This window comes from Cuculus canorus, chromosome Z, assembly GCF_017976375.1.
Source record: "Cuculus canorus isolate bCucCan1 chromosome Z, bCucCan1.pri, whole genome shotgun sequence".
Lineage (NCBI taxonomy): Eukaryota > Metazoa > Chordata > Aves > Cuculiformes > Cuculidae > Cuculus > Cuculus canorus.
This window is the reverse complement of record NC_071441.1, coordinates 13548117-13574350: the sequence shown is the minus strand read 5'-3', so window position 1 is coordinate 13574350 and position 26234 is coordinate 13548117. Positions and strand designations below refer to the sequence as shown.

The window sequence follows — 26234 nt, the reverse complement described above, 5'->3', positions numbered from 1 at the left end:
TCATGTCCTAAAAAGAACAAGAAAACGCATTTGCCATATAAAGGATAGGCTATACAACACTGGGAAATTTGTCTGTAGGAAACAGGCTAGAATTACTCTGGTACAACAGATGGAGCTCACCCAAGGTAAGTTACGCTCCCCTGGACCAAAGCATTTAAGGCACATGGAGAGTCCCAGTTGCATGGTCTCTCTGCTGCATAGATTTATTTTCAGTACTTGCAATTTCTTCTGCATAGGCCAGGACAGACCAAATCAGCACTCCTATATCCCTGTATCTGTCAATTCGAGTTTGCTAAACTCTCACACCTAACACATGCCGTTTTGTAAAAAATTTACATAAAGCATTAGATAACTTACTAGTCTCTGGCGGCTTGCTGGATAGTGCTGAAAAAGTCAGGTACATAACATAGCAGCTAATAACTCCTGACTGGAGCAAACCAGAATGGGGCTGACCTTCAGAAGAAAAAGGAAAATAAGTGATTTTCACAGACATTTTAACAAATTGAAAAATAAATTCATATACTTCAGAGAACAGCACACTACTGTCTTTCAGAAGAGGGAAGTATCTTTTATGTTTTACCTAAAGCAAGTTCATATGTCTTTGAGGAAGTTTAAATATATTTCCACTGGCAAGTTAAAAAGAAAAGAGTTTGTCCCTCAGTTATGCTGGCTGTTTTAGAAAGGCATTAAAGATTCACACATAAGTAAAGAATCACACCCTGCTCGCTCTTGTCAAGAGCTCCAGCTTTCCAAAAGCTACCTAACTGCTCCCATTACAGTTTTATTCATCCATAAAATCTGTGTTGGAGTCACTCAAATTACTATTTCCAGGTCCAAAGTATGTAAGATACTAACAGCACACATAAAATATACTGAAGCACGAAATACTGCTGTTAGCTCCTCCAGACCCAAACTTTACAGATGGTAAATCACAAGCAGTCCAAAGTAAATAGTAAAACAGAGGTGAATGAGATCGACAGCTATTACTTCAACTGGTATCACTGCTAGAGTTGCATAAGCTGCACAACACATTACCAGCTATCAGTACATGAGTCTTCTTAACAGTATGACTGTCATACCCAAAACGCCTCACACCTCTGCGGTTTTAGCAGCTGAGCTGATGACCAGCAACTATACTTCACAGTGCAACTAAAGGGACAGGGGCAAGAGCAGCACCAGCTCTGAATCATCATGAAACTTTCTGCCCAGAATATGGCTCATGCCTCCAGGCACACAACTGTGGCAGCACCAGAAACCCAGGAGGAGAAGAAGTCAGCGACTCACGATCCTGGACACAGGGTGATATGGCCACCAGTGACACAAAGAGGCACAGGCCACCGTTAACACCGATCAGGACCTTGTTGTACATGCAGCCTTTTGAGTGTGTGTAGAAAAGAGCCATGAGGACCAGGGCTGCCACAGCAATGGAATACAAGATGAGAGTGACCAGGGCGAGCAATCCATTCCACATCTGCTTGTGGTTTGCACCTGCAGTCCTGAAGACACAGAGATAAACATCTCATTTTTGTCTTTCCCCTCCAAGAATATTAGCAGAATAGTTCATATACGCAAGCACAAAAGACAGTACTTTCCTGAAGCATGTGGACATCACTACATCAACACACACCCTTGTAAGGTTCCTCCCAGGAAACAGAGGAAACATTCCTTAGCATTACTGTTTATCTTCTGTATTATCTTGCCCAGCTGTTTCTTTAATTATAGACCAGCATGACTCCTAGGACAGGATCAGCCCCATTAGTGCATTTCAACCTCAATACTTCTGGAATTTTCTCAGTGGGAACTCAAAGGTGTGCCAGGCTCAGCTAGCAAGCAGTGCTCTTCACACAAGGACAACAAAGGCATATTCCTTGGCACAGCCTCTCTTCTGCCCCTTATGCTACCCTGACAGTTTCAAGACTCTTTCACTCGAAGAGGCTCCTCTCCATTTGGGTGTATCCCATCAGTCTCCCTCAGCTAAAACACAGTCCATCTTATTTTCCTCTCTTCACCTTCCAAACACCTGATGCAAAGTTCACTGCAGGTTTTTGGAGCAGCAACTAAAAACGTTGTTTCAGCACAAGGGGCTTGTCGGTGCATGCGAAGTTTTATGAGTTTTGTTGTTGTTGGGTGGTTTTGGTGGAAATATGACTTATCCTAAAACAATATGTAATGTAGAGAGTGCTAAAGCTAAATACTGCTGCTGGAAATCTTTCATCCACAGAAGAGCAGCTACAGAAGTTAGCAGTAAAAATAGGTATTGGAAGGATATCACACCTCTCCCTCCATGAAAACAGGTATCTAGCAAAGCCCAAAGGTTTGCTAAAATTCCTTCACAGCGGTCAGTATGCTAACTAGAGCAACAGAGGACCACAAAGGTTTATAGAGGAAGAAACGAGAGACAGAAAGGGTGGAGGTGGAGGCAGGAGTTCCTGTGTATACATAGGAGAATAATTTAAATATTTTAAATGGGTGAGAGGCTAAGAGCTAGGAAGGCAATAGCAAATATGCTTAAACCAGAAATGAAGTCAATGCCAAGATGGGGTGTATGTGGTTTGATAATGGAATCTTGCAAATTGAGATGCAAGCAAAAAAGTTGAAGACAAAGTAGCAGTTCTCTCATCCAGAAAAAAAAAACCTGATGTGTATTAAGCTGACACAAAAAAGCAGGATTTATCAGTTTAGATCCCCGCACACAGTTTCACTGTTACATTTTGCAAATTTAGTTTTGTTCTCTTGCACTACTCTGTTTCCTAGCAGGTATATTTTCACATAACATATAAAATAACTTAAACAAAGAGTTTTTTGCATCCCAACGTGCTACCACTTATTGGAAGCTGAGCAGTTTAAGAATAAATAAGCAGAATAGAAGTTAATAAGGAGGAAGCATCTCTGCTGGGGAAGGAGAAAGTGAATGAAGCAAAGATGAACAGCTCTAAACATTCATACTAAAGTGTCCTATTTCATAAATTACATTCATACAACTTTTAAATTCTGTGTCATGAGAAATTTATTGTTCAGCAGTCCATTAGAATTTTATGCAAATAACTACTTGCCCAACACATACCAATTTTTATTCCATTTGTGCGCAAACTCAACAAGCAGGATGAGTTGAATGGCAATGAAAAGGAAACCTCCTGTTGCTCCTACGTAGCGCCAGGCTGCAAGGCAGAGAAGCAGAAAATAGGTCAAACTGCAGTCGCCTTTCCCTTGAGATAAAATGGAATTATTGTCTCTGCAGCGAAGCCGCTACATTATTTGAATATCTCAAGCTCACAGATGTAGCAGGAGATGAGAGATTTTAGCTGAAAGGCCAGCTCAGGTAACTCGGGACTGATTAATTCAGCTTCTAACCTCCTACATTTTCAAAGTAAGCCTGGTAAGAAATTTACGGAGTTTCCCTAACCTAGAAAATTTTTGTGGAGGCTAGGAGTTACTGTATTCAGGCAGAACATACTGAAACCTTTATTTGTGACTGGCGAGAGGGAGGTGGTGTGAAGGCATTTCACAGCAATCTAAACCCTGAAATTGAAAGGTACTGGAACCCATTACTGGAAGGGAAGAAACTGCTCTTTTTAGATTCCAGTACCACAGAAAAACAAAGGTGGGGCTCATCTATTTACAAATGCCGTCCCGTGCCACTCCCAAAGAGACGGGAACACTTGGTATCCACTGACTAGTTTTAAGACAGGTTATTTGAATACTTAACCATCGACCTACATATACTATATTTGGGTACCTGTTTGGAAACTTGGGACAACAGGTCTCTTGTGTGCAACACCAGAAGTCTCTGGGGAAATACAGAAACCTATTTAAATGAGGTGCTGCTGTGCAGTGCATAGCATATATATGACTCCACGTGTGCAGCTGATTTCAGTCAAGACGACCAACGAAGTGCATGAGCAAAGTTCAGCCATACCCTACCCCTCTGTTTTCCTTTTGAAAAAAAGCTTGTGCAAGTGAAGCAGAGGAATAGAACAGTCAGGGCATGTTACCCTTAGCAGATAACGCAGAGATTTCTTTTTATTGGACCATAGGCTCATTATTTGAAAGCAAGCAAAAATGTCATTTCTCTGGTTCTGCTAAATGTATCTAGTGCACTTGATAAGTGTGCTGTTCTTCAAACAAACAGAACAAAAACTGGAAGAAGCTAGCATGTAAAAAAGCACATAAAAAATAGGCAGGGAACAAAGTGTGCCTGTGTGTTTTGGAGAGATAGACTACAAAAAAGCAGACCACAAATGAAGCAAGTAATTAAATAGCTAGACTCTCAGGATCTCCCACTGCCACAGGCAGGACACTGTAGGATGTTTAATGGATCCATCATAGATAACGTTATCCTGGCCAGTGTGGATTTAACACTAAAGCCCACACAAACCTAGTGCTTACATCTAATATTCCTTCTCCATGATCAGCAAACTGCCAAGCATGGGAAGCATGGCAAAAGGCAGTTTTGTTGTTTGTTCTTTGAAGAAAAAGTAACCAAACTGCAAGAATACTCAAAAACGAAAGAGACATTTAAGTTTCTTGATGGGAGGTGGGAAAGAAAGAAAACTAAACCCACGCAGCAGTCAAACCATCTGTAAACTTTAAATTCAGAGGCTGATTTGAGGACAGTTTAGCGGGATGTGCAGAATACCACTTTAGACAAAAAAGTCAAGAGCTAATTTGGAGAATAAAGCTTTTCATGCTGTATCTCCACACTAGGTTTCACTGCTGTTGAGGAACAGCACTCTCACAACCACAATAAGTTCCATTTCCCCTCATCTCCAAACACTTCATTTCTTGATGACTTTTCACCATGAAAACAGTCATTTGCAAAAATGATAGGCAGTCTTCCCGCTTGTAAGTACAAAGCATTGCACCACTACAAAGGCGTACAAGAAAGCTGGAGCGGAACTTTTTACAGAGGCATGCAGTGATAGGACAAGGGTAATGGCTATTAATTGGAGAGGGGAAGATTAGACATTAAGAAGAAATTCTTCAATTTTAGGGTGCTGAGGCACTGGAACAGGTTACCCAGGGAAGCTGTGGATGCCCCCTCCCTGTAAGTGTTCAAGGCCAGGCTGGACCGGGACTTGAGCAGCCTGATACAGTGGGAGGTGTCCCTACACATGGCAGGGGCGTTGGAACTGGATGACCTTTTTAAGGTCCTTTCCAACCCAAGCCATTCTATGATATTATGATCTTTCTAATCCAAATAGCAATTAAATGCTGAGGACAAGTACATACAACTATCCCATCACTTTGCAGAGGGATAAGGAGCCCTTCACTTCTGGGGCATCAAACTGAACCAGGACCAAACGAACAGCAAGTAACAGCAAGAAGCTGAATTACACCTGTTAGTGGTAGACTTGAAGTGGTTTTTACATTAGTTTTCCTGAACAGTGTGCTCAGAGTATGTCTATCCACTTGTATTCTCTTCCCATGCTAGTCCTTCCACTTCCCCTTTTAAACATCCTGGCTAGAGGAAATGGGTGCAGCAGACACAACCACTCCTTTGCATTACTGATCCCACCCCCTTCCACACACCTGAACTCAACCGTTTAAGGGTACCCGGCAAACTGAGGAGCACAAACTCAACCTAGTATCACTGGGAATTTTGCTCTTAGCCCTGTAATAAGCCCCTCCGCTAGCTGGGATTTAAGCACTGGGCCAGTACCAGCAGGCCTATGTGGTGCCAGGGTATCTTCCAAAACTGGAAACGGCTTCAGGCACAGCATCCTCAGCAGAGTACTCGCAACACATCCCAAGAAGTTTAATCTTACTTTACTGCATTTATGCCACCAGCGTGAAAGATAACAACATCTCAAATTCTTTTGTGGCATTGCAGGTTTCCAGGCAGCCAACATCAGCACATGGGAGGTCACCATAGCCCTTTGAGCACTGGCACCTCTCTAAGATGCACCATGGTCCCTGGCTGCCGTACTACAGCAGAAATACCTGCACAAGCCAAAATAACACACAGCTCTACGTTTTCGAGTGAACAATTTCTTGTGCACCATTACAGCCCCGTGCTTCTTAAAGACTTCGCAAGACTGCAGCATAGTGGTATCTTTACCTACCCATCTGGCCTACTGTTGGTAAGAAAAAAATGCTCTTTACTGCACATTCACATGAAGGCCATGTACGGTGCACACAGTCCCCCCAAAGAGCTCCAAGCATTTATTTTGCACCTGAATGATAATGGCTTTACTTCAAGAAATACGGCAATATTCACACTGATCACACCTTTAGGTTTTATAACCACTCAAAAGGTAGTACAGAATGAAAGAGCATAACAAAATAAGGACATACCATTGAGAAAAGTGTCCTGATCAGGAATGAAGAAGGCTCCTGAGCACATCGCTGCCAGCAGTATAAGTTTAAAGAACCAGAATCTGGACAAGACGAGAAGAAAAAAACATAAATCACTTGATTTTAATAGGAATTAGAGGTCGTCAACTCAAGTACCATGAGGAATCTCTATTTAAAGCCCAACGAGAAAAAAAAAAACCAGCCTTTGATGACCAACTGCCACTTTAGTTAGTTTTCATATGACTGCATTATTTCTGATAGAAGCAGCAAAATCAATTTTTGTTTTGTTTTGGGTTTGGTTTTGGTTTTTTGCCTAGTAGGCAGCACAAACCTTTAAAGAAAATTGGAAATTAAGCAATCAAACACTCACCCGTTATGGATGTATGCTCGGCAGCTTTTACTGCTGTTAATTTTGATGGTGAACAAAGAGAACAAGAAGAAGAAACAGGCCATTCCAAAACAGACTTTGTACACCGCAGAGTATCCAACCAACTTCTCGCACATCTCACCCGCCTGAATACCCTTGCACAGCTCCTTGTAGAAGGGAATCTGAAAAGCACAATACGTTACAAGCCATTATATGGGACAAAGGGCTCCTCATAACCAAGCATGTCTACATCTATGTACCATTCACTTCTCACTGGCTTCATTTAACACCTTTCACTCTTGATACCCCTCAGACTACACTGAACAGCTCACGAGACAAAGAAATGTAAAGTACAAGGGACGGAAGTTGTCTAGGGCCTCCCCTCTCAAATCCTTCTAGACGCTTTGGAGTCCAAGTCCACCTACCTTCTCTTCAGCTCCCTCAGCTTAAGCCGTCCCTCCCCCTTACTGCTTAGCCCCTTACCCCAGGGACGCTCTTCCATTTTCCTATGTTTTACAGCAGAAGACTCTGATTGATTCAATAATCCAGTTTACATGAGCCACGTTTTTTTTACATGAGTGGTTTTGCCAGCCAGAGAGGCATGAATGGGGCTGCTGGGCAGAGAGCTCTAGCTTGTGTTGCCCTCAGTGGAAACGTACAACAATGCACACCTGAACAGCACAGGGAGAGCAAGTCCCCTCCTCTCCATTCCAGCCTCTTTCAGAGAGTACTGCCAATTGCCCTGATTTTGTTTTAAATTAACAGAGAGGCAGGAAAATTCCACTCTTCCCTTGACTCATTAAGTATTTGCATTTGAGGCCATGCTCTCACTGCAAGGGAAAAGCAAACAACTGCACATTTCTTCTTCAGTTTCACCAGGCAAATATGATGCTAGGCACTCAAAATAGCAGGTCTATGTAGCCAGGACCCATTCCTGTGGGGTGACCCTATGCAGACATCCCCTCTCACAGCCTGTGATCCATTCAGCTTTGCAGAAATACAGGCATTTAATTAGAAAACCACCATCCCTTTCAAAGAAAGAAGGGCCTCTCTGTATGCTCACAGCCCTCAGCTGAGGCTGGTGAGACCAGTAGAGCAACACATCAAATCCTCTGGAGCTGATCGCTGCTACCTGCACAGGTAACTGTATAAGACAAAAGATAATGTGTGTCAGGACAAAATATACACCAATAAATAACTTGGGCAAAGGAAATGGAATCAGACTTCACAGAACATTCTGCCAGGCCATATTTCATTTAGGAAAAAGATACAAAGATTGTGGGCAACACCATCCTTGAACATTTCCAAGAAATAGACAAAGATAGGAATCTCTTCTTCCTTCAGCAGGCAAGTCAGTATACAAAACTAGGGCAAGAAAGAACAAAGATGACCCATAAGCAAGTGATCAGGCATATTCCCAGTTGGGTAGAAAACTATGCCTTGTTTCCTGTGTCTTGGGTAAACACGTAATCTCCCAGCTTCCAGTCACCAGGCTCCGAAAAGCCTGCTGCCCTCAGCAGGGTATGCAACCTCCCATCCTATGCCAGCAACCCAAATCAGTCAGGAGCTCAACAACCTGCTTCCCCAAAAGAGTAAATATTGTAGCAGCTCACAGCAACAGTGAGTTGTGTTACTAAGGGCAGCAAACTAAGCTATGGCACCAAGCTGATTCTAGGTGGGGTAGAACCAGCCAAGGAGATGAAAAGCTGGTCTCGCTCAACGGTGTTACAAGAACAGATTCAAGCTGTGCCACTCCGAGATGCTCTTTCAGAAGTAACTTGGAGATGAGTAGCCCCTGTGTAAGAAGTTGCACAGTAAATGAGTAGTTGTGGCTAACCTGCATCCAAGAAATTTTACAGAGCTCCTAAGAAATCGCCTGGGGCACTAGTGATGCCTTTCCCAGGCAATGAAACATCAGTCTGAACAAATGTGCCAGCATTTAAAACAAGCAAATAGATTGACTAGGACAATGAGGAGACCTATGAATGCCACAGCGATCCCAAGGCAAGCCAAGGAGCCACCACAATGACAGAGAAAGCAACCGGGCTATCAACTATTGCCTTCCAGCTCTTTGCCTGTAATAGCAATCAGTCAGCAGTCTCGCCGTGCAGAAAGCAAGCCAACACGGTCACACTGTGTCTAGGCTTCAGCTGGCTGGGGCTTAGCCACCTCTGAGCTTGGGTCTGCCTGCATCCAGACGTGTGAACACAGCAGTATGAGAAACAGCATTGGAAGCGAACAGGAAGGAAGAAGTATGTAAAAATGGGCCTGAAGACCCCAAAGGAGACTGCTGTCATCTGGATGCAGTCATCCAACAGAGAGAATGTGGCAGACAACGTTTGCTATGGAAAAAGAGGAAACATGAAAGAAAATCTGTGTAGGTGGGGAAGACGGGGGCAAAACCCCAGGCAAAAATGCCTGTCCTGAGCAGCTGAGAAATGGAATTGGAAAACAAAAACCAACTGGACCAAGGCATATGCCATCTTTCATCTATGGCTATATTCTTATCAGAAACAGGCAATGGGCATGTGGACTTAAAAAAAATATTTTTTTGTAGCAGATTAAGGTTTAAGCATACTATAATGCAGGTAAGGGCCAAGATACAAGTCTGGCTAGGGAAACAAGCCTGAAAGCATGCTTTGCCAGAACATGTCACCATCTAGAACTGAAATGCTTAGACTCAACTTTTTTCACCGGTGTTTTTTCCCTGAAATTACCTTTCTTATTTTCCCTTTCATTATTTGAGGAGTGCATAGATATTTTCAGGGTAAATTCACTAGTTTTGAAACTGCGTTAGCATTAAAAAAATTAATTAAAAAAATATCTAAACCCTATTTCAACAGACCAAACCAATTCTCTCCCTTTTCTTCTCCCAATATCGTTTCAAAGTCTCTGAAATGCAAGGTTTTGCTTCAACAGAACATTTGTGAGTAAAGATGTACCTGTTCTTTAAAAAAAAAGAATAACTGGGAAAAAATATAAGGATCAAGGCACAGAAGCACTTCTTCAATCTGGATCCTGCTTTGCTACATTTCGGAACAGAGTCAAGTTTCTAAGCTATTTTGTGTAATTGCATACTGGTCCTTTCTATCTTTCTGCCCTCATGACTGAGGCTCTCATGCTTTGATTGATGTTCTACCCTATCTTTTGCTTTCATATACAACCTTCTCCTCTGAAATCTATTCTACACTCTTCTGTTCAAAATATTTTCCTGGCCAAAACCATCCACTTCTTTTCCACTCCTGCATCCACCGCGTCTTGCTTATTCCCCAGAGATGAAACACAAATGCCTCAGTTTCTTTGGACATTTTTCAGACTTCAGCTGTGTGGTTTTCTCCTTTGGTGTCCTGTGGGCACAGGAAAGAGCTCAGGAGATGGAGAAGAAGAGCAAAACCGACAGAGAAAAAACTCACTCCTCCCACCAAGACACTGTTAAATTCTTAAAGCTCACAATAAAATACGACGTCCTCAAAATGCTGCTCGTTAGATGAGGAACTACGGTTTTTAAATGAGAACGAAACACCCCCTGGGTATCATGTCTTCCCACTGACATGAACTTCCATCTACCTGACAGCTTTTGTGAGGATGTAGAAGTTGAGATTCCAAGGGCAGCACCTCCTTTTCCCTGCCATGTTGCAGGGCACAGAGCAAGTCCTCAGCTCTTGCCTGGCACCTGCAGAGCATGGCACCTCGGGAACTGAAAAACCATCCTAAATGTGTTTTAATAGACAGAATCCATGACTGTAGGGGTAGATAAATACTGCAAAACACACATAAATATTTTTTAAAAGTCTCTGTTTAAGGTGTTCGTAAGAGATACTTCTTCTGAAAATCACATCAAATGACCAACTGCTACATTAAATACTTTTAAAACTATTCTAGACTTGGGAATTTACAGCTAATCAACAAAAAAAAAAATCTCACTGATAAGATAACATTAGCATGACTATTTGATCTCTAAACTGGTAAAGGAGACAGAAAGTTCCCTGCCAAGACCAATGCTCCATAACAGACTGCACTAAAATTTTAAATTTTGGGAGTTTTTATTTTAACAAAAAAGAATAAAATTCTTCTTAAAATAAATCACAATTCTGTCTCCTTTTGAGAAAGAGTGAGCAACATCATAGAAGCATCAAGCAAAGTGATGTAGTCTGGCTTCAAGAGTTAGGAGCACTCCATGATCCAGCCAAAAGTGAAGGAATCAGTAAGGGCCCAGCACTTTCAAAACACAGTCCGTCATTGGAAAGCCAAGATTGGTTAGCCTGAATAAATATTTTGAAGGTACACTCTATTACAACTGGGCTGAATTAGCTTCAGGAATCTTTGAACAGCCCTGAACATAATTATTACATTAAAGGGCAGATAAAGAAAGCCTACTTTCAGATGGTCCATTTCCCATTCACAGACATCAAATGCTCTAAATTAAGAGGGTGATTATCTTTCCACTTCACAGTAACAGCTTCTATTCGTGCCATTTCTTCCCACACTGAGCTTTCAAGACTATGAACTGGAAAAGATATCTGGCAATACTGAAAAGCATGTTGTTGAAGGCTTCTTGAATCACTTTTCTGTTGGATAAACGCTATTTTTTGTTAGGGATACAAGCTGCATTAAAACCACACTACTGATGGGAAATGACTTTACGAAATTTGGACATGAGCACATAATTTGTCTCCCACACACTTGAGTTCCTTCGGTTATTCATTTTACTGCCAAGCTAAGCACCTAGTAAGTCAAAGTAATTCCTGGCAAGTAATTCCAGCACACGCGTTAAATAGTATTTAAGCCACCAGTCGCAGGCAAGCATCTTGTCTCTTATAGGGCTCTCAACATCTTCTGATGGCTGGGGGTAAGAAGGTGGCACTAGGATAACTGAAGCAAAGAGCTATTAAATGAAAGAAAATTCAGACAGAACATAAAAAGAGGACACAATGGCAAGGAAGAAAGGTGCAGAGAAACCCTCAAACTAGCCTTGTCATAAACCCACTGGTTTCATCACATAGGGTGCTACCACTAGCTTCTGGATCGGGATGCTGTAGAAGTCAGACAACTGAAAGTCAAGTGCAGGAGGTAACCAGGGCATCAATGTGACCAGAAATTGGTTAAAGGAGGGAGCAGCTTTAACTGTACATCGACTGGCACTCCCTATTGGGAGGATAACACAAAACTACCAGAAGCCTGCAGTGAGGGAAGCCTTCTGAACCTCCAGGGCAAGCACATGCATAACCTCAAAGCAGGCCTGACGCCTAGCTTGGTGCAGAAATGTAATTTTTAAGAATTAAGCAATCCAGCCATTGTTCCCTCAACTTAAAAGCAGACTTCTCTTCTTGTACTTTGTAGGGGACGAGACATGAGTAGTGCTAAGAACAACTTGGGTGGCTTAAGAAACCAAACTAAAGATGTGGTACAATAGGTCTAGTGTGTAACTGCAAGCAGGTTGGAGCATTTAGCTTAGGAAAGTTATATTAAGACTCTGAAAGAGACATAAAATCTAGTTTTATCCAGAGCTCTTTTCATGCTTTTGAAGCTTTTTAATTAAAAAGACAATTAGAGATGAACTATGTGTTTAGAGGTCACATGAACACGACCCAGTGCACACTGAAGAAAACCCCTTGTAAAGGATCTGCAGCATTGTGCATTGCAGTTGTCTGTCATGCAGCATGAAGACCACAGAAATAAAATCATAAATGCAGCACCTGAAGAGTTATTTTCTAATCTGCTGCTAGTGCTCATAAACAAGTTGCCACTTGAAGTCACTGACCCAACTTGTTCTACTATATAACACGCTCCTTAACAGCCTCTAGTGACACTACCCATACAGCAAACCTAGATGGGTTCAACTGCAGTGGTTTTCTGCACAATGAAAGAGGAGGAAGGCTGCTAGTCCTGTGATACTTGACTCTTCCTGTTGTGTAACACACTCAATGGGTGAGCAACTGACAGGAAGAGGTTGGTTGAGCATGGAGAGTCATCATGCCTCTGTTTGGAAGTGGGTGGGTGGAAGGAATCAACCCCTTCTTCTGAGGAAGAGTCCCTGTCCATGAAAAGCTGTGGAAGGAGCACCATTTCCTTTCAGGAGCAGCACTGGGTTCATCTCCTTTACTTACGTGCGTTTTCATTTCATTCGCTACTGTTGTTGACATCATGACGCAGCAGATGATAGTCACCAGGATGAAGTAAAGCGCATACATGAAGCGGGTGCTGGTTGACTGTTTTATCTTGGGGCAGCATTTACAGCACAGGGAACAAGCAGCAGTACCACAGCAGCAGGCCAACTGGAAAGCAAGACAAAAACCACAAGTCATTCCACCACTGCCTTTAGGTTTCTACTGCAAAAATCAGACAAGGAAGCTGGGAAACTTCCTGTGAAACTCCAGAATTTCTTAAGTCCTCTACTCCCAGCTGAGCAGCATTTAAGTGGAAGCAGACTGTCTTGTTTACTAAGAGTCACTATGTTTAAGCACAAAAGTTTCCAGCTTTCCCACACACTAACAACAAGAGAGAAGATGATGAGAAGGAACCACTCCCCATTTCTTAATCCTGCTCTTTGCTATCCCTGTTGCAGCTCATGGTCCTGACATGTTTCACCCAGCAGAACAGACATTGCAATGGTAAGGCTCTATTTCCTGCAATACATTCTCATGGCTCCACAGTGAAAAAACAAATCTGCACAAGAAAGGCACAGACTCTAAAACAGTTTGCTTTAAACACTCAGACAAAACTACTCTGGTTTTGAGAGCTGCAAGGAAAACAATACCAAATCACACTTCAGCCGATATTGTCTCCAATAAGCAGATGTTATTTGAAGTAGAATTCCTTGTGTATTTTAGTTCTTTTCTACCTCGAACTACATGAAGATCCACCAAGATAAACAAGAAGCATAGCCAAAAGCACATACTTTCTGCATTCAGCGGGGGAAAAGGTATTGAACAAATCCTGCATTCAATGGGGGAAACGGTATTGAACAAATCCTGAAAGGGATCTAGCTCAATGCTCATTTATTACCTTGCTGTCAACAGTACAATCAACTTTCAAAGAAGCTGGATTCATCGTCCCCACCTTCTACTTTTAGAAAAGTCATATATAAAAACACAAATATATGCCTTTTTACACACAAGGCAGCAGTGTCCCTGGCCAGGTCCTTCCTTGCAACAGGCAGCAGCTTCATACAGCTCTCATGCTTAGCCCAGCAGCAATGACCCACAGGAGGGATTTCTGTACATCATCAGGCATCCAGGAGGAGGGAAACTCTCTCCCTGGTCTCGCTGCTGCTGATCCAGAGCAACCTTGTCCCTCAGCATTCCCATTTTTGAGGGTTTCCCTGTGGCGAATGTGTAACACAGGGATGGTAAGCTGCCAGTGCCAAGGGCGTGAGCACATTGAGACTCCTTTTTCCTGGTGTTTCCTCAGCCCTTGGATGAACATCCTCCACAGAGATATTCAGAGGCCCCCTCCTGCTTTCTAGCATGCAGTTGTATGAGGTAGACGGTTTTTCTTAGCCCTTGCCAAGCACTTAAAAATGCACAAGTGGCACATGTGAGTCATTCAAGCAAACATCACTTGCATGTGCCTTCAGGCACCAAACTATCAATTTCTATTTCTATATTTCTACTATTCAATCTTCCTCCCAGGACACTTTGCCTTCCAGCATCAATTACTGTCCAATCTGGAAAAGGCAGTTTCACCTGTGTGTTCGCAGACATGCATACCTGACGTAACTCCACGGAGTCTCACAATCAGACTGTTTGATTAAACAGCCCCAAATAATTTTGAAGAAGTGTCTTGAAAATACTCCCAACCTTCTAATTTGCTTGACATGACTATCAGCTGAAACACCCAAGCTCAGGCTTCCGGCCTTTGGCCCTGCAAAAACAGCATAGCAGACAGGACCTTGCCTTACTCAACAATGGCTCTTTCGTTTGCCAGAGCCATAAAGCGTGGACAGTTCAACCTGGCTCCCACTCCGCCCTTCTCTCAGTTCACCGCTGGATCTCACACCACGGGAGGCAGGGGCCTCAAAGCACGCAGCTGCTAAAACTGCTGCTGCTGCAAAATAGAAATCCTCCCCAAAAGACACAAAGCTCCCACTGTAGGGAATAAACAGAATAGACTCGTGTTGGCACCAAAGCTGGAAATTAAAAATCACACATAAGGCACACTATGCAAGTATACTTTCAAAATAGAAGGCAACTGTAGCTGAATGGCAATTTTATTTCTTTATATGTAGTGAAATTAAGTTAACTTTTACATCAACTACAAGCTGAAGCAGTAAGGAAACTATAGCAAGTTACTGATTCAGAAAACAAATGGAATAATAACATTTCAAACCAAAAACACACCAGAAAAGTATAACCCATCCAACTCAGAATTATGAAAAAAAATAAAAAATTAAGACTAAAGGTCCTTTACATCTGTATTAGCCAGATCCAAAGTATCCACGATGAACTTCAACTGCTGGCTATTCTCACCATAGTGATAAAACTATAGTACAGAAGTAAAAAGGCATGCAGCTTTGGCATTTGTGAGGGAACAATATTTTCCTAAGCCAGGTGTTGGAGAGCTCTGCCAGTAAAACCTCATCTATGTCCAGCAACTGCTATTCCAGTCCTGGGTCTCTGGAGCTGCTACTTAAAGCAGCAAATACTTATATAGAATATATAGCTCACTTACGCATTGTTTCACATGACTTAGAGAGACTTCAATGATGGTTTATAATGCTGAGCTTGCAACCTATAAATTGGCAGGCCACGATGAAATAGGCGTCATCCAAAAATAAATGAAAACAGTCTCTGTCCCAAAGACTAAGATGCTAGCCACAAACTACCCATCCAAGAGGTTTCAAAGACGTTATGTTAGGGTGACAGACTTCAAAGCCTGCACGTACAACAAGTTCTCTGTAAAAAGGCTGCGGTCCATGTGCAGCAAATACGCAGTCCCTCTAATGCCACAATTACTCGCCTCGTCTCTGCCTTTTGACTGCAGCAACAATCTGCCCAGGAGCTCAGCACACACCAGGGCAGAAGTGCAAGCTGGTAACAAATTTCTTCCCATGTTAGAAAAATGGCCTGCGAATAAAAGCAAGTAATGTCATCGATTTTCTACAGATTTAGCTCATCATTAAACAAAAGCTCCTCCAAAGGATGTGTGAGAAACTAGGGACTATGGTATTGTTTATTAAGACTTATATTAAACCTAATGCAAAGGTTAGACAACAAAAGAAAAGATAACCATAATCGCTTATAGAAGCCCAAGCAGGTACAGCTTACGCAAGTTAAAAACTGCTAAAGCAAGGATGTGGAAATCGGCTATTGCAATTGCTTAAAGAAAATGTCAAACCGCAAGGTGTTTGCTAAAGATTACTACAAAACAGTTCTGAGAAATACTACACAGCAAGTTGAAGACCATACAAAACAGTTCTGAGAAATACCACACAGATGGAGAAAAAAAGACCCCCTAACAACAACTGGGACATGCGATACGAATGCGGAACTGGAGGACTGATAAAAAGAGGCTGTTAGAACTGTTCGGCGCGGCAGTTGGCGGAACACAGATTCCCGTGTCGCACAGCGCTGTCTTTGCTCATATTCTACTTGCTATAATTAATAAAATTTCAATTGGATTATGATCCATTGTGGTCTCAATTTATAACAGATGGGTTCTGCAGAAGGAAGGCGCTGTGTGGTTTTCAGGACAGAGACAACCCAGACACCAAAGGTCTGCAATCGCTGCCAGCAGGCAGGTCTTGGAATTCCTGGTCTGTACATACAGAACTCCCTCTGAGTCCTGTGATCCTTCAAAGTTCTGAGTCCCCAGACACCCAGTGCAACAGCACCCAAAAACCAGGCTGCTCTGGCAGAAGTTTGTCATGCTGCAGCAGGTTCTGGCTTCAAGTGGTTCTCATCCAAAGACTCCCACAAGCAGCAAGTAGAGCCACCCCAGCTCCCTCTTTAGTCAGATATTCCCACCAGGTAAACATCACAGCCCGACAATAATTACATGGGCTACACAAATATTTATGATTTCCACAGACAGTTACAATCAGCTAGCCCCCCTCACCTAACCCATAAGGTCTCCACAACACAGACCAGCTGCTGGCTTTGCTTGGTGCTACTCTCTAGGAGCTCAAGGAGGCTGCAGGGCCAGCTTGCCCAAGATCCCAAAGCTTTAACACCTCACAATGTTGAAAACAGACTGAACTGCCTGGATGATGGCCGACTTGACTGGTTTCTCAACAGCAGCTGTTGAAAGATGCATGGGAAATTTTTCTGTTAAAAAATATTCAAAGTGCAGTTTTACAGATATTTCTGCTGGCAGCCAGGCTGGCCTACCAGCCAGCAGCTCCCTCAGCCTCTCTCCTCTGATGGCCATCCACTCACTCTTACCTCAACAGCACTGTCAGTGGATTCTGCTGCTAAGGGTGACCAAACAAAGCAACCTAGTGGCTAAGAAAAAAAGAGGGGTGGAAGAAAAATGGCATGTCAAGTCTTTCTCAGCTGCCAATTTATTATCCAAGAGTAGAAACAGTTTTACTGTGCGATGGCACAGCGTGTGGGTGGGAAGGGATAGTAGAGATGGATGTCTCGCAGCAGTCCCTCACGCTCTGACCCTTCTCTGAACAGACATCTCAGTGCTGTTTTCCTACCACCTCATTTTTTTCTAGTGAAGTAGGTTCCTGCCAGCACAGGTGTACAATAACTTTGATATCCACACAGCAAGGAGCAGAAGCAAGCAGACTATGTAACAACCCTAGTCCATGCAAACCATTTCTCCAGGCACAGGCGTGCCAGGACACCTTTACGCACTCCCATCTTAGAATCATAGAATCACAGTATACTTTGGGTTGAAAAGGACTTAAAAATCATCTAGTTCCAATCCCTCTGCCACGGGCAGGGACACATCCCACTTGATCATCAGATCTTAGGCCAGTCTAGGGAGTTCCTATAGTTAACAAGAGAGAGGCAGGTTAACAAAACTGAGTAAAAGCAGACTTATCAACTTGTGCAGAAGCTACTTATGGGAGAAAGCATGTTTGGGTTTGAATTTGATGAGAGAAGACTGTGTCCCTGAAAATGTACAGACTTAAAGACTCCACTATTGCGCGTATGCTGGTGCAGGTCGCCGCTGTGCTGGTATGCCTATAAAGTCAACAGTGAGCACAGACCAAACACCCATTGGTTTGAACCTTGCTAGGTAGCCTAAAGCCCCTGAATCGTTAAGCTGTACTGTGGGATGCTGGTGAAGTGTGTGAGAAGTGAAGAAAGAGAAAACATAACAAGGAGGTAAGGTGTACATTTCTATCTGTAGTTTTTGTGTTTATCTCTATGAAGTCATATAGTGGAATTTTACTAGGGCAGCTGCTATTGAGCTAGACAAGGGTATAAAAACTCTGTACTTTCACTCAATAAACGATTTCATTTGCACCTCAAATGAAACCCCTGCCCCTTAATCACCACAGCTACTGGCTCCCAATGATTACTCCATCAACATACTCTTAACATCTGCCACACACGCAATTCTTTCTTTTCCAAAGCTGAGATCCAATCTGATAAATCAATGGAATGAGGTACGATGGTAATGTGAAGCACACACGTAACTATTTACACACAAGACTGAGAAGTAAAGTGAACGTGTCCTGTCCACAGCTTTTTAGAGACAGGGACATTTTTAGAAGGTATTTTCCACTGATGTTTCCAAAAAAATTTCAAAGGTATAAGAAAATATTTTGCACAGCCATTAAAACAAAATGAGGAGTTTCAGGATCACTGCCCAAAATAGCCTATGGCATTTTTAAAATATACAAACCATAGGGAAGTATCAAGCTTATCACAACAAAGCACTCTTCCTTTTGGGAGACTTCAACAGAAATGGTAAAAATCAAAGGAAAGAAAAGCACATTTTTTAAAAAAAAAAAAAAAAGTGCATATGTAAATGAACAAAGACTTAGCAGTGTTTCATCTCTTCGCTCCTAACTGACTGCCCAGCCGGAGCAGCTGGGGAAACCACATGCCTTCCAGCCTGTCCGCAGAGCGCAGGAATGTGCCTTGCTGGAGCTTCTTTTCACAGGGGCCTACAGCAGCTTAATTTTCCATGCACTGCTTGATTGCTTGACTACCAGCATTATCTGGGCCATAAGATTTTTTTGCAGATAATGCATTCACTGAGCTGTTAACCGTAACGTCTATCAAAAACACCCAAAAATCCTGCTCTCACAGTTACACGCAGCCAGTACTGCACGAATAATGTCCTGAAATAGCTACAAAACTGTCCTTGGACTTTCATTCCTTTTAGACGAAAGATCATCTAAGCCAATCACATTGTTAGTGCACCGAGTTTGTGAAAACAAGGGATATCTTGAGCTGGGCTCAAGCTACTATTGAAATCGCCCAATTTTATCCATACACATTTTGCAAAGGTTCCTTCAATCAGCAGCATCACAGTGGTTTGTCCCCATGAAATAACCAAATTCACCAAAGACGTTTTATTTTGCCCTTTGTCTGACTTAAGTGGCTTTTCACTGCTTCTTTAATATTCACTATGTGGCTTGAGCCAAAATGTTTTGTGACCAGCATACCAGTTAACCAACTGACAACCTATTTCTGGGAGCACATCTCACACCGCAAACTGTGCAAAATTAAAACTGACTTCAGAGGAAAGTCTCGCGAGTCTAGGCACTGCCTCAAGACTGCTTTCCAGTGTGGCTTTCTGAGTCTTCACTGTGAAGGTCTTCCACGCTGCACCCTGGGGCAAAACAGCCATGCAGCGCCAAGAAGCTCAAAATCTAAGTGAGAAAGCAGTGCCTAGGACAGCTACTCCCAGAGCTCAACGTGGGCGAGCCGCTGTAAGACGCCAGCAAAGCTGATGCTCAGCTGTACTGAGGATGATGAGCTTTTGTTGCTGTGCTTAAACTTCATTGTGTGGTGACTCAGCTCAGCACTGGAAAATAACATCATCACAAAATGTCTAAATTAAAGACTGCCTGACTTTTCTTCTGATGATTTTGGAGAAATGAAGGCAATTGTTTAGTCTGATCTGAGCCTCACAGTGTATCACGCCCCATACCTCATCCATAGTATGGCTATTTTCCATTAGCTAGACCATCTGGATATGACAGCAGTATGAGATAGGCTATCTGCCTCTGGTCACTTACACCCCTCGTTAAAATAGATAAAAAACACCCACTTCTTATTTGTCTTCTACAGTTCACAGGCCTTGGTTCTTGGAGAGGCTTTCTTCGCTAGCTCAGAAAGCCTTTTAATTATCTGGTTTTTTCTCCCTGCTCGTCAAAGAAGCTACTCAAACTGTTTAGCCTTAGCTTCATTTCAACCTAGAGTTGTTTGGGTTTTTTTCCTGCTTCCCCTCAAATTTCCCCAGACTCCCTACAAAATCCCATCATCATCATCATCCCAGCAAGTCACTTTGCTCCTCCCTCCAGTGTGTGTGTAGTCAAAGAGAGGGTGCAACTGCCCCACAGCACCCTGTGGTGTACAACCTGACAGCTGGCTGTACTTTACAAGTGTATTTTTATTTACACAGGCGTCATGCTGCCTGCATTGCACCACATTCAATAGTATTCTTCCCTCCACCAGTCCATCATGCCTGTGTGCTTTTGGAGCAATTGCAAGTGTACTCTCAGGCCACTGGTGAAAACAGACCAATGTTTTCTTCAGCGACTTGGTCCTGAAGTTCCTTTGCACTGATCTGTTTCATGATCTTCACTGAGAGAAACCTCTGTTGGGTGACAGGTTCAACTGTCCTCTCATATAATTTCATATTTCTCAGTTTTCTTATCTGCAGGTGGTTCCAGCTCATGCTGCAGCCACTTCTTTGCCTTTCAAAGCAGAGTATCAACTAACAGAGCAATTGAAATATGAAAGACCAGTCAGCAGTGGCAAAGTCTGACAATCACTTCATACAGCATCCAGATTTTCTCCAGGTTGGCTCTGGTGTTTAAGATCAGGAACCTGGTGCATTACCAGGGACAGAGAGAACCAAGAACACAGTGTAGGGCAGTAACTGCTTAAGTCCACACACCGCAGGAGCAAAGAAGCAGTTAAAGTGAAATTTCTGTATGCATTGACTGAAAACACGCAGCTGCAGCAGCTGTTTGAATAAACTGACAGCTCCGAGCTGTTCCACAAAGATGTTGTGTCTTTAAAAGCTATCTTTGACACTGAGTACAAGCAGGCTTTAAGGCAGACAAAAAAGGTCATTAACACTTTGTATAAAGTGGCAAAAGCCAATAAATTCATACCAAATATTAAGTATATCTCATCACATTATATTAAAAATATAATCTAACTGTTCAGAGCATTACTAAAGATGTTCTAGTTCACAAACATTTCCAAACTGGCAGATTCAAAGCAGAGCCTGTTTATGCCTTCTTATTGCTTACTTCTTCATGAGCATTTTTAAATACAATTACTATGACTACTCAAGAAACACCCTGAGTAGTATTCCTGAATCACTGTTTTGCCAGTGACTGTAATATAAACAGTCAAGGAAGACATACAGGAGTTAAGTCTCTGCAGAAAACATTAAGAACTGTACCCGTTAAAACTCAATGTGAGAGCTGTCAGGTTGACACATTTTGGACCAATCCTACTGGACAGAAATAAGTGCAAAACTTTCTATTTTCAGACTGTGAACGCTTATATGTTTGAATACTTGAGCATATGCCATCTCTAATTGCCAGAGGTTCCAATCATTAAGCTGCAAACATCAGTCCCAGAACAGTTATCACTAATTAAAATGATAATGAGAGTGCTAGGTGTGTTAGGTCTCCTTTCAAAGGAAACAGAGCCACCTTCCCACAGCTGCTCTCATGAATAAACTCCACAGCTTTGGTTGGCTCTGTCCGTCACTGCATCATGCTGTGGCACATGTTGATGTTGGAGCCTATCTCTTGGGTGACCTGAAAAATGTGGTAGGTCAAATTCAGTTGGCAGAATGGTCAAAAACAGCCTAAAAATATAGGAGGCCAGGCATTTAACATGTCAAAACATATTAAAACCCTGCAGAGTTGAAAAAGAAATGGAAGCACCACCATTAAGGTATAAAAAGGACATTGGAAGCAACCTAAGGCCCAAGTGTCTTCATATGGCTGAGTTGAGAACACCATCCAGCCCCAGGATCTGTTTGGGACAACAGCAGTCATCAGCCCAAGACAAGACCTTCAGCTCATACTGTAGTCATAGTTTAGGCCTTCATTCAATTGCTCCCCTGGAACAAGTACGTAATGCACTCACAACCGCAAGTGCATCCATTGAATGAAAGTCTCAATAATGAAAAAAAACACCTTGCAAAAATTAAAATAAAAGCAGCAGCAGGATTTATATCTTTTGGCAGAAAAGTACGTCGCTGCCCTTTTAAAAGTGAATGCCCTGCTCTTAGACTATCTTCACTCCACAGCTGCAGAGTCATGGGTATTTATGCTGTTCCTTTAAACCCACAATGCAACTAACTTGTGGGATGCAAGGAGAAAAGGCTTAAAAAAAGGGCAGCAATGAGAAATTAAGCAGGAATGAGAAAGACTGAAAAAGGAGTTTCGCCTGAAATTGAGAAAGACTGTCTTTTGCCTGAAATGAGAAACAGTACCTTCCGCTTCTTATGCCGTGCTAGGGAAAGGATTCCAACCTAGCAATAAAAGTATCAAATGATACAATGCTTAGAGGATCACACCATCTTTTAGTCACTTTTCCCTTCCTTTCTAATCACCTCTGAATCCCGCAAGAAGTTTTATCCCGCTATGGCAAGCGGATGGGGACCTCAAAGATACTAAGTTCTTCAATTTCCTTGAAAATAGGAAAAAGGTTTTGCAGAGAAACATCATCTTTCAACCCTGAGCAAGGAAAAGGCTGCAACACAAGGGTATCTACTAGAAAGGGACTCAGCATAAGATACCAGCCTCAATGGACAAAGCTGCAGAAAACTGGGCTTTGCTAATTCACTTGATGAGGCAAACATTTGTTTAAAACAAAACCTCTGTGTTCCCACAAACAGAGAAGGTCTTTGCCCAGTCTGTCTTTCCTAACCGCATTTAAGTGGGGTATGCTACAGTACTCTACACCAGACCTCAGACAGCTGTTTCATCTTCAGTCACAATTAGTAGTGGTGGTAGTGGCGTTGGAAAGGTAGCTGTCAGAGGAGCTAAGACCCACAGCTAAACTTCTCTTTTTTTTTTTTACTGCCCAGATTAAACACAATAAACAAAACCCCTTTTGCCGAGGAAGACCATTTGCAGAAGGAGGGATGTGTTTTGGGGAATACCCCTTGGAGTGGATCAGGTAATGCCGCCTGCAGCATCCCACAGCACGCAGGGCATCATACAGTGAACATGCCCTAGTAATGCCCAGATATCCTCAGAGGACACTAGCCTGGAGAAGGATGACAGAGTCACACTTTTCAACATATAATGAAAAGAGGAGATCATGATACTCTTAACTTGGAGCACATCTTACTGTGTCTACTCAATGATATGATTTCTATGTGCAGAACAGTACCAAAAAAAGCACTCAAGATTTAACAGATCTACAGGAATAGCCCTGTAAGCTCTAATGATTACCAGTTATAATTGAAAAATCCATCTTCTTGAACAACTCCACTATAATGTACTGCCTCCCCTCAATTAATGTTAACTATCTAAATTACATTTATTTAACTCTGGAAAAAAATATTCATGGTAATAAAGATTTTCTGCAACGACTGCTTTTCTTAACCATGATCTCAACTTTATTCTCTTGAGAATAACTACTGAAGAAAAGCCAAAAGTAAAATCCTGTTTCCTGTCCATTTCAGCAGATGTTTTTATGTAATCAAAAGCATTGTGGAGGCCCAAGCCAAACTGTATTCTCACTGCATTCTCAAAATAGATCTAAGAACAAAACACTAGCAAAAGAAACACTTAGCAAGTCTATTACAGCTCAGAAACCTAAAAATCTCCATTATCTTCAAATAATGTGGCCCACTAAAAACCAAATGCAGAAATTAACATTTACAAATGGCCAGGTTCCTTGACAGCAAGTTCCCGGGGTTTACGTGGCAAGGATTCAAGCCATGCAGTAACGATAATTAAGATTATTTTAAATATTTTCCCAATGCAAAATCAGCATAACCAGAGTACACATAAGTTTGGCAGCTTACTGCTGTGTCCTTTAACAGGAATCAAGGCTGTGAAATCTGAATGTATTTATTCCAGCAGGCACCATCAATCAGACGTTTAGCACGGTTTGACCCAATACTAAAAGCACCAACCACATATCATCTGCTTCAAACCAAGAAATTTGGTGGTGCTGTGAATGGAGAAAACACAGATAGTCAACTGATGTTAACTCACAATGGAACTTTGATATGAGCTACAGACATCTACACACAACAGCACTTTCACAGCTCAGAAGGACAATATCAAAGTTCTCAGTCAGTTATATGAAAGCAGATCAACAGAGGCAGATACAAGGAATATGCAAGGCAAAAATACTTCATACAAAAAACCCACCCCATGGGACATAAAAGCCAGTAAACCAATACATTTTAGGGAAAAAGGAGGGACCCAACATGAAAGTTGTTTTTCAGGATATGTATAAAGTTCCATCTTTCCTCAAAGACATGACTTTTGTTTCTGGAGATAGCATTAACTTCATCTTAGGGGGAACATTCAAGGAGAGGCCAAATTCCTTCTTGATTTTCCAGCTTGATTAATAGTACCCATAAAATGCCTGAGGAAGCTGGCTTGAGAGATAAAGAAGAACTTCTGTCCTTTTTGTTTTTCTTGTGTATTAATCATGTTAAACAAACATCCCCTCATCAAAGTCAGTATAAATCATGAGGGCAAAGACCATTTTTCCCTTTAAAAAAGTTACACTGCATGCTATTGAAACATATTTTACGCCATTTATCATCTTAGCCCATAAAAAGGTTATCCACACTAAGATTGCTGGTATAACTCCAGCAATATGTCGTATTTAGCACAGATAAGTCTTACATCAAAAATAGTGCTTAAACCAGCAGAATGCATCCCCCTAGGGTACTGCATAATTTTGGCGCTATGACTGCATCCACTTCAGAGCTTTTGCTTCGGCTCCAACATCACAAAGGAGTTCAGTTTACTTACAAACTCCAAAACGACACATCAGGGTCAGTGAAACACAATACTATCAGATATTACTATACAAGACTTTAAGAATGTCTCAAAGTTTGGAAATGCTGAAGCCACCCCATTCGCCACAAGAGTCTCAGAATGGTTTCACCAGCTTGGTATTAAGTCACTTCTCCAGAAGCTACACCAAAATAAAGGCAATGAAAACACAAACAGCCATGAACCACCGCAATAACAGCGCCCACAAACAGCACTTTGCTGAACTACTTCCCCCAAAACTTGCTACACACGCTGCCAAAACACAGGTGAAGCAGCAGCCAGGGAGACCCCCTGCTTTAAGAGGAATATTAGCAAATGTAGTCACTGCTGTCCCTTAAGACTGCCCAGGGGTGTTTGGTGAGACACAGGGGAGCTCCAGAGCGTGGGTGTGTGGATGCACGCTCAGTAACCCTCCTGGACCACCACAGGTTGAAAGAACAGCAACCAGAAGACCAATCTAAGCCAGGATTTCAACCTTCAAGAAAGATCTAGGATTTTTTACCCAGGAGGTTCACATACATATGTATAGACAGAGTAACCGAGTAAGAAATATGAATAGGATTACGACTGCAAGGTGATTATATATATAAAGTAACAGGAATAAACTCATTGGGTAGTCTGATGCAGATGGGACAAGCAGTAGTGGGTTTCTATTGCAGAAGTGGAGATTCAAGAAAACAAAAGGACAAAATAAAGCGCCTGGGGCAGATGTAGTCTAACACCAGGGTAGAGATTCAACTAGTAGGAAGAGAAGCCCTTCCGTCGAGTTCAGCCACGGAGATCTGCACAAGATCTTGTGACTGCCCTTCCCCAACTCCACCGCCCTTCACGCATCAGAACGTGTTCAGTCAGGAAAGCAGGTGCAGCGCAGTAACACGCGGAGCTCCAATTCCTCATCCCGTGGATGCTGAAAGGTCCTGCAGCATCCTCCATCACCGCCTGCTCTCATCTCTCACTCCCTCCACCAGCACCTGCACTCGCCGAATCCCTCCACAACCCGAACGTAAAGCAGTTTGTGAAAGAGTCTGAGGACTGCTAAGCTGCCAGCAGCAGAAAGAGAAGCTAAGAACATTCCACCTCTTGTGCCACGGGGTCTTTCTCCACTCTCCAGACCCAGGGGGTGCGCTCAGCTGCCACTGCACGCCCGGGAGGGGGCTCAGCCGCCCCTGCAACCCCGGGAAGGGGCTCAGCCGCCCCTGCAACCCCGGGAAGGGGCTCAGCCGCCCCTGCATTCCCGGCGGGGGGCTCAGCCGCCCCTGCACCCTCGGGAAGGGGCTCAGCTGCCCCTGCACCCCGGGGGTCTCGAACCCGCGTCCCCCGCCCCCAGCTCGTACCTGGCCGGCGCAGCACCTCGCGGACATCGCGGCGCAGCGTCTCCGCCGCCTCCCGCCTGCGGGCGCGGAGCCCCGCCACTCCCCTTCCGCTGTCGTCAGTCGGGGCAGC

At 42.9% G+C, this 26234-nt stretch overlaps 1 protein-coding gene across 2 annotated transcripts in view; it reads right to left on the bottom strand.

The window, feature by feature from the left end:
- SERINC5 (serine incorporator 5) overlaps nt 1-26234 on the bottom strand; it is a 41021-nt gene extending 14787 nt beyond the window's left edge. For both annotated transcript variants that reach the window (XM_054054319.1, XM_054054320.1), the window contains exons 1-7: nt 26126-26234; nt 12769-12936; nt 6665-6843; nt 6295-6377; nt 3065-3158; nt 1285-1496; nt 358-453 (exon numbers count right to left, since the gene is read on the bottom strand). In XM_054054319.1, the coding sequence (XP_053910294.1) occupies nt 358-453; nt 1285-1496; nt 3065-3158; nt 6295-6377; nt 6665-6843; nt 12769-12936; nt 26126-26152 (859 nt within the window). In that variant the 5' untranslated portion in view covers nt 26153-26234. The remainder of the gene's footprint in view (nt 1-357; nt 454-1284; nt 1497-3064; nt 3159-6294; nt 6378-6664; nt 6844-12768; nt 12937-26125) is intronic.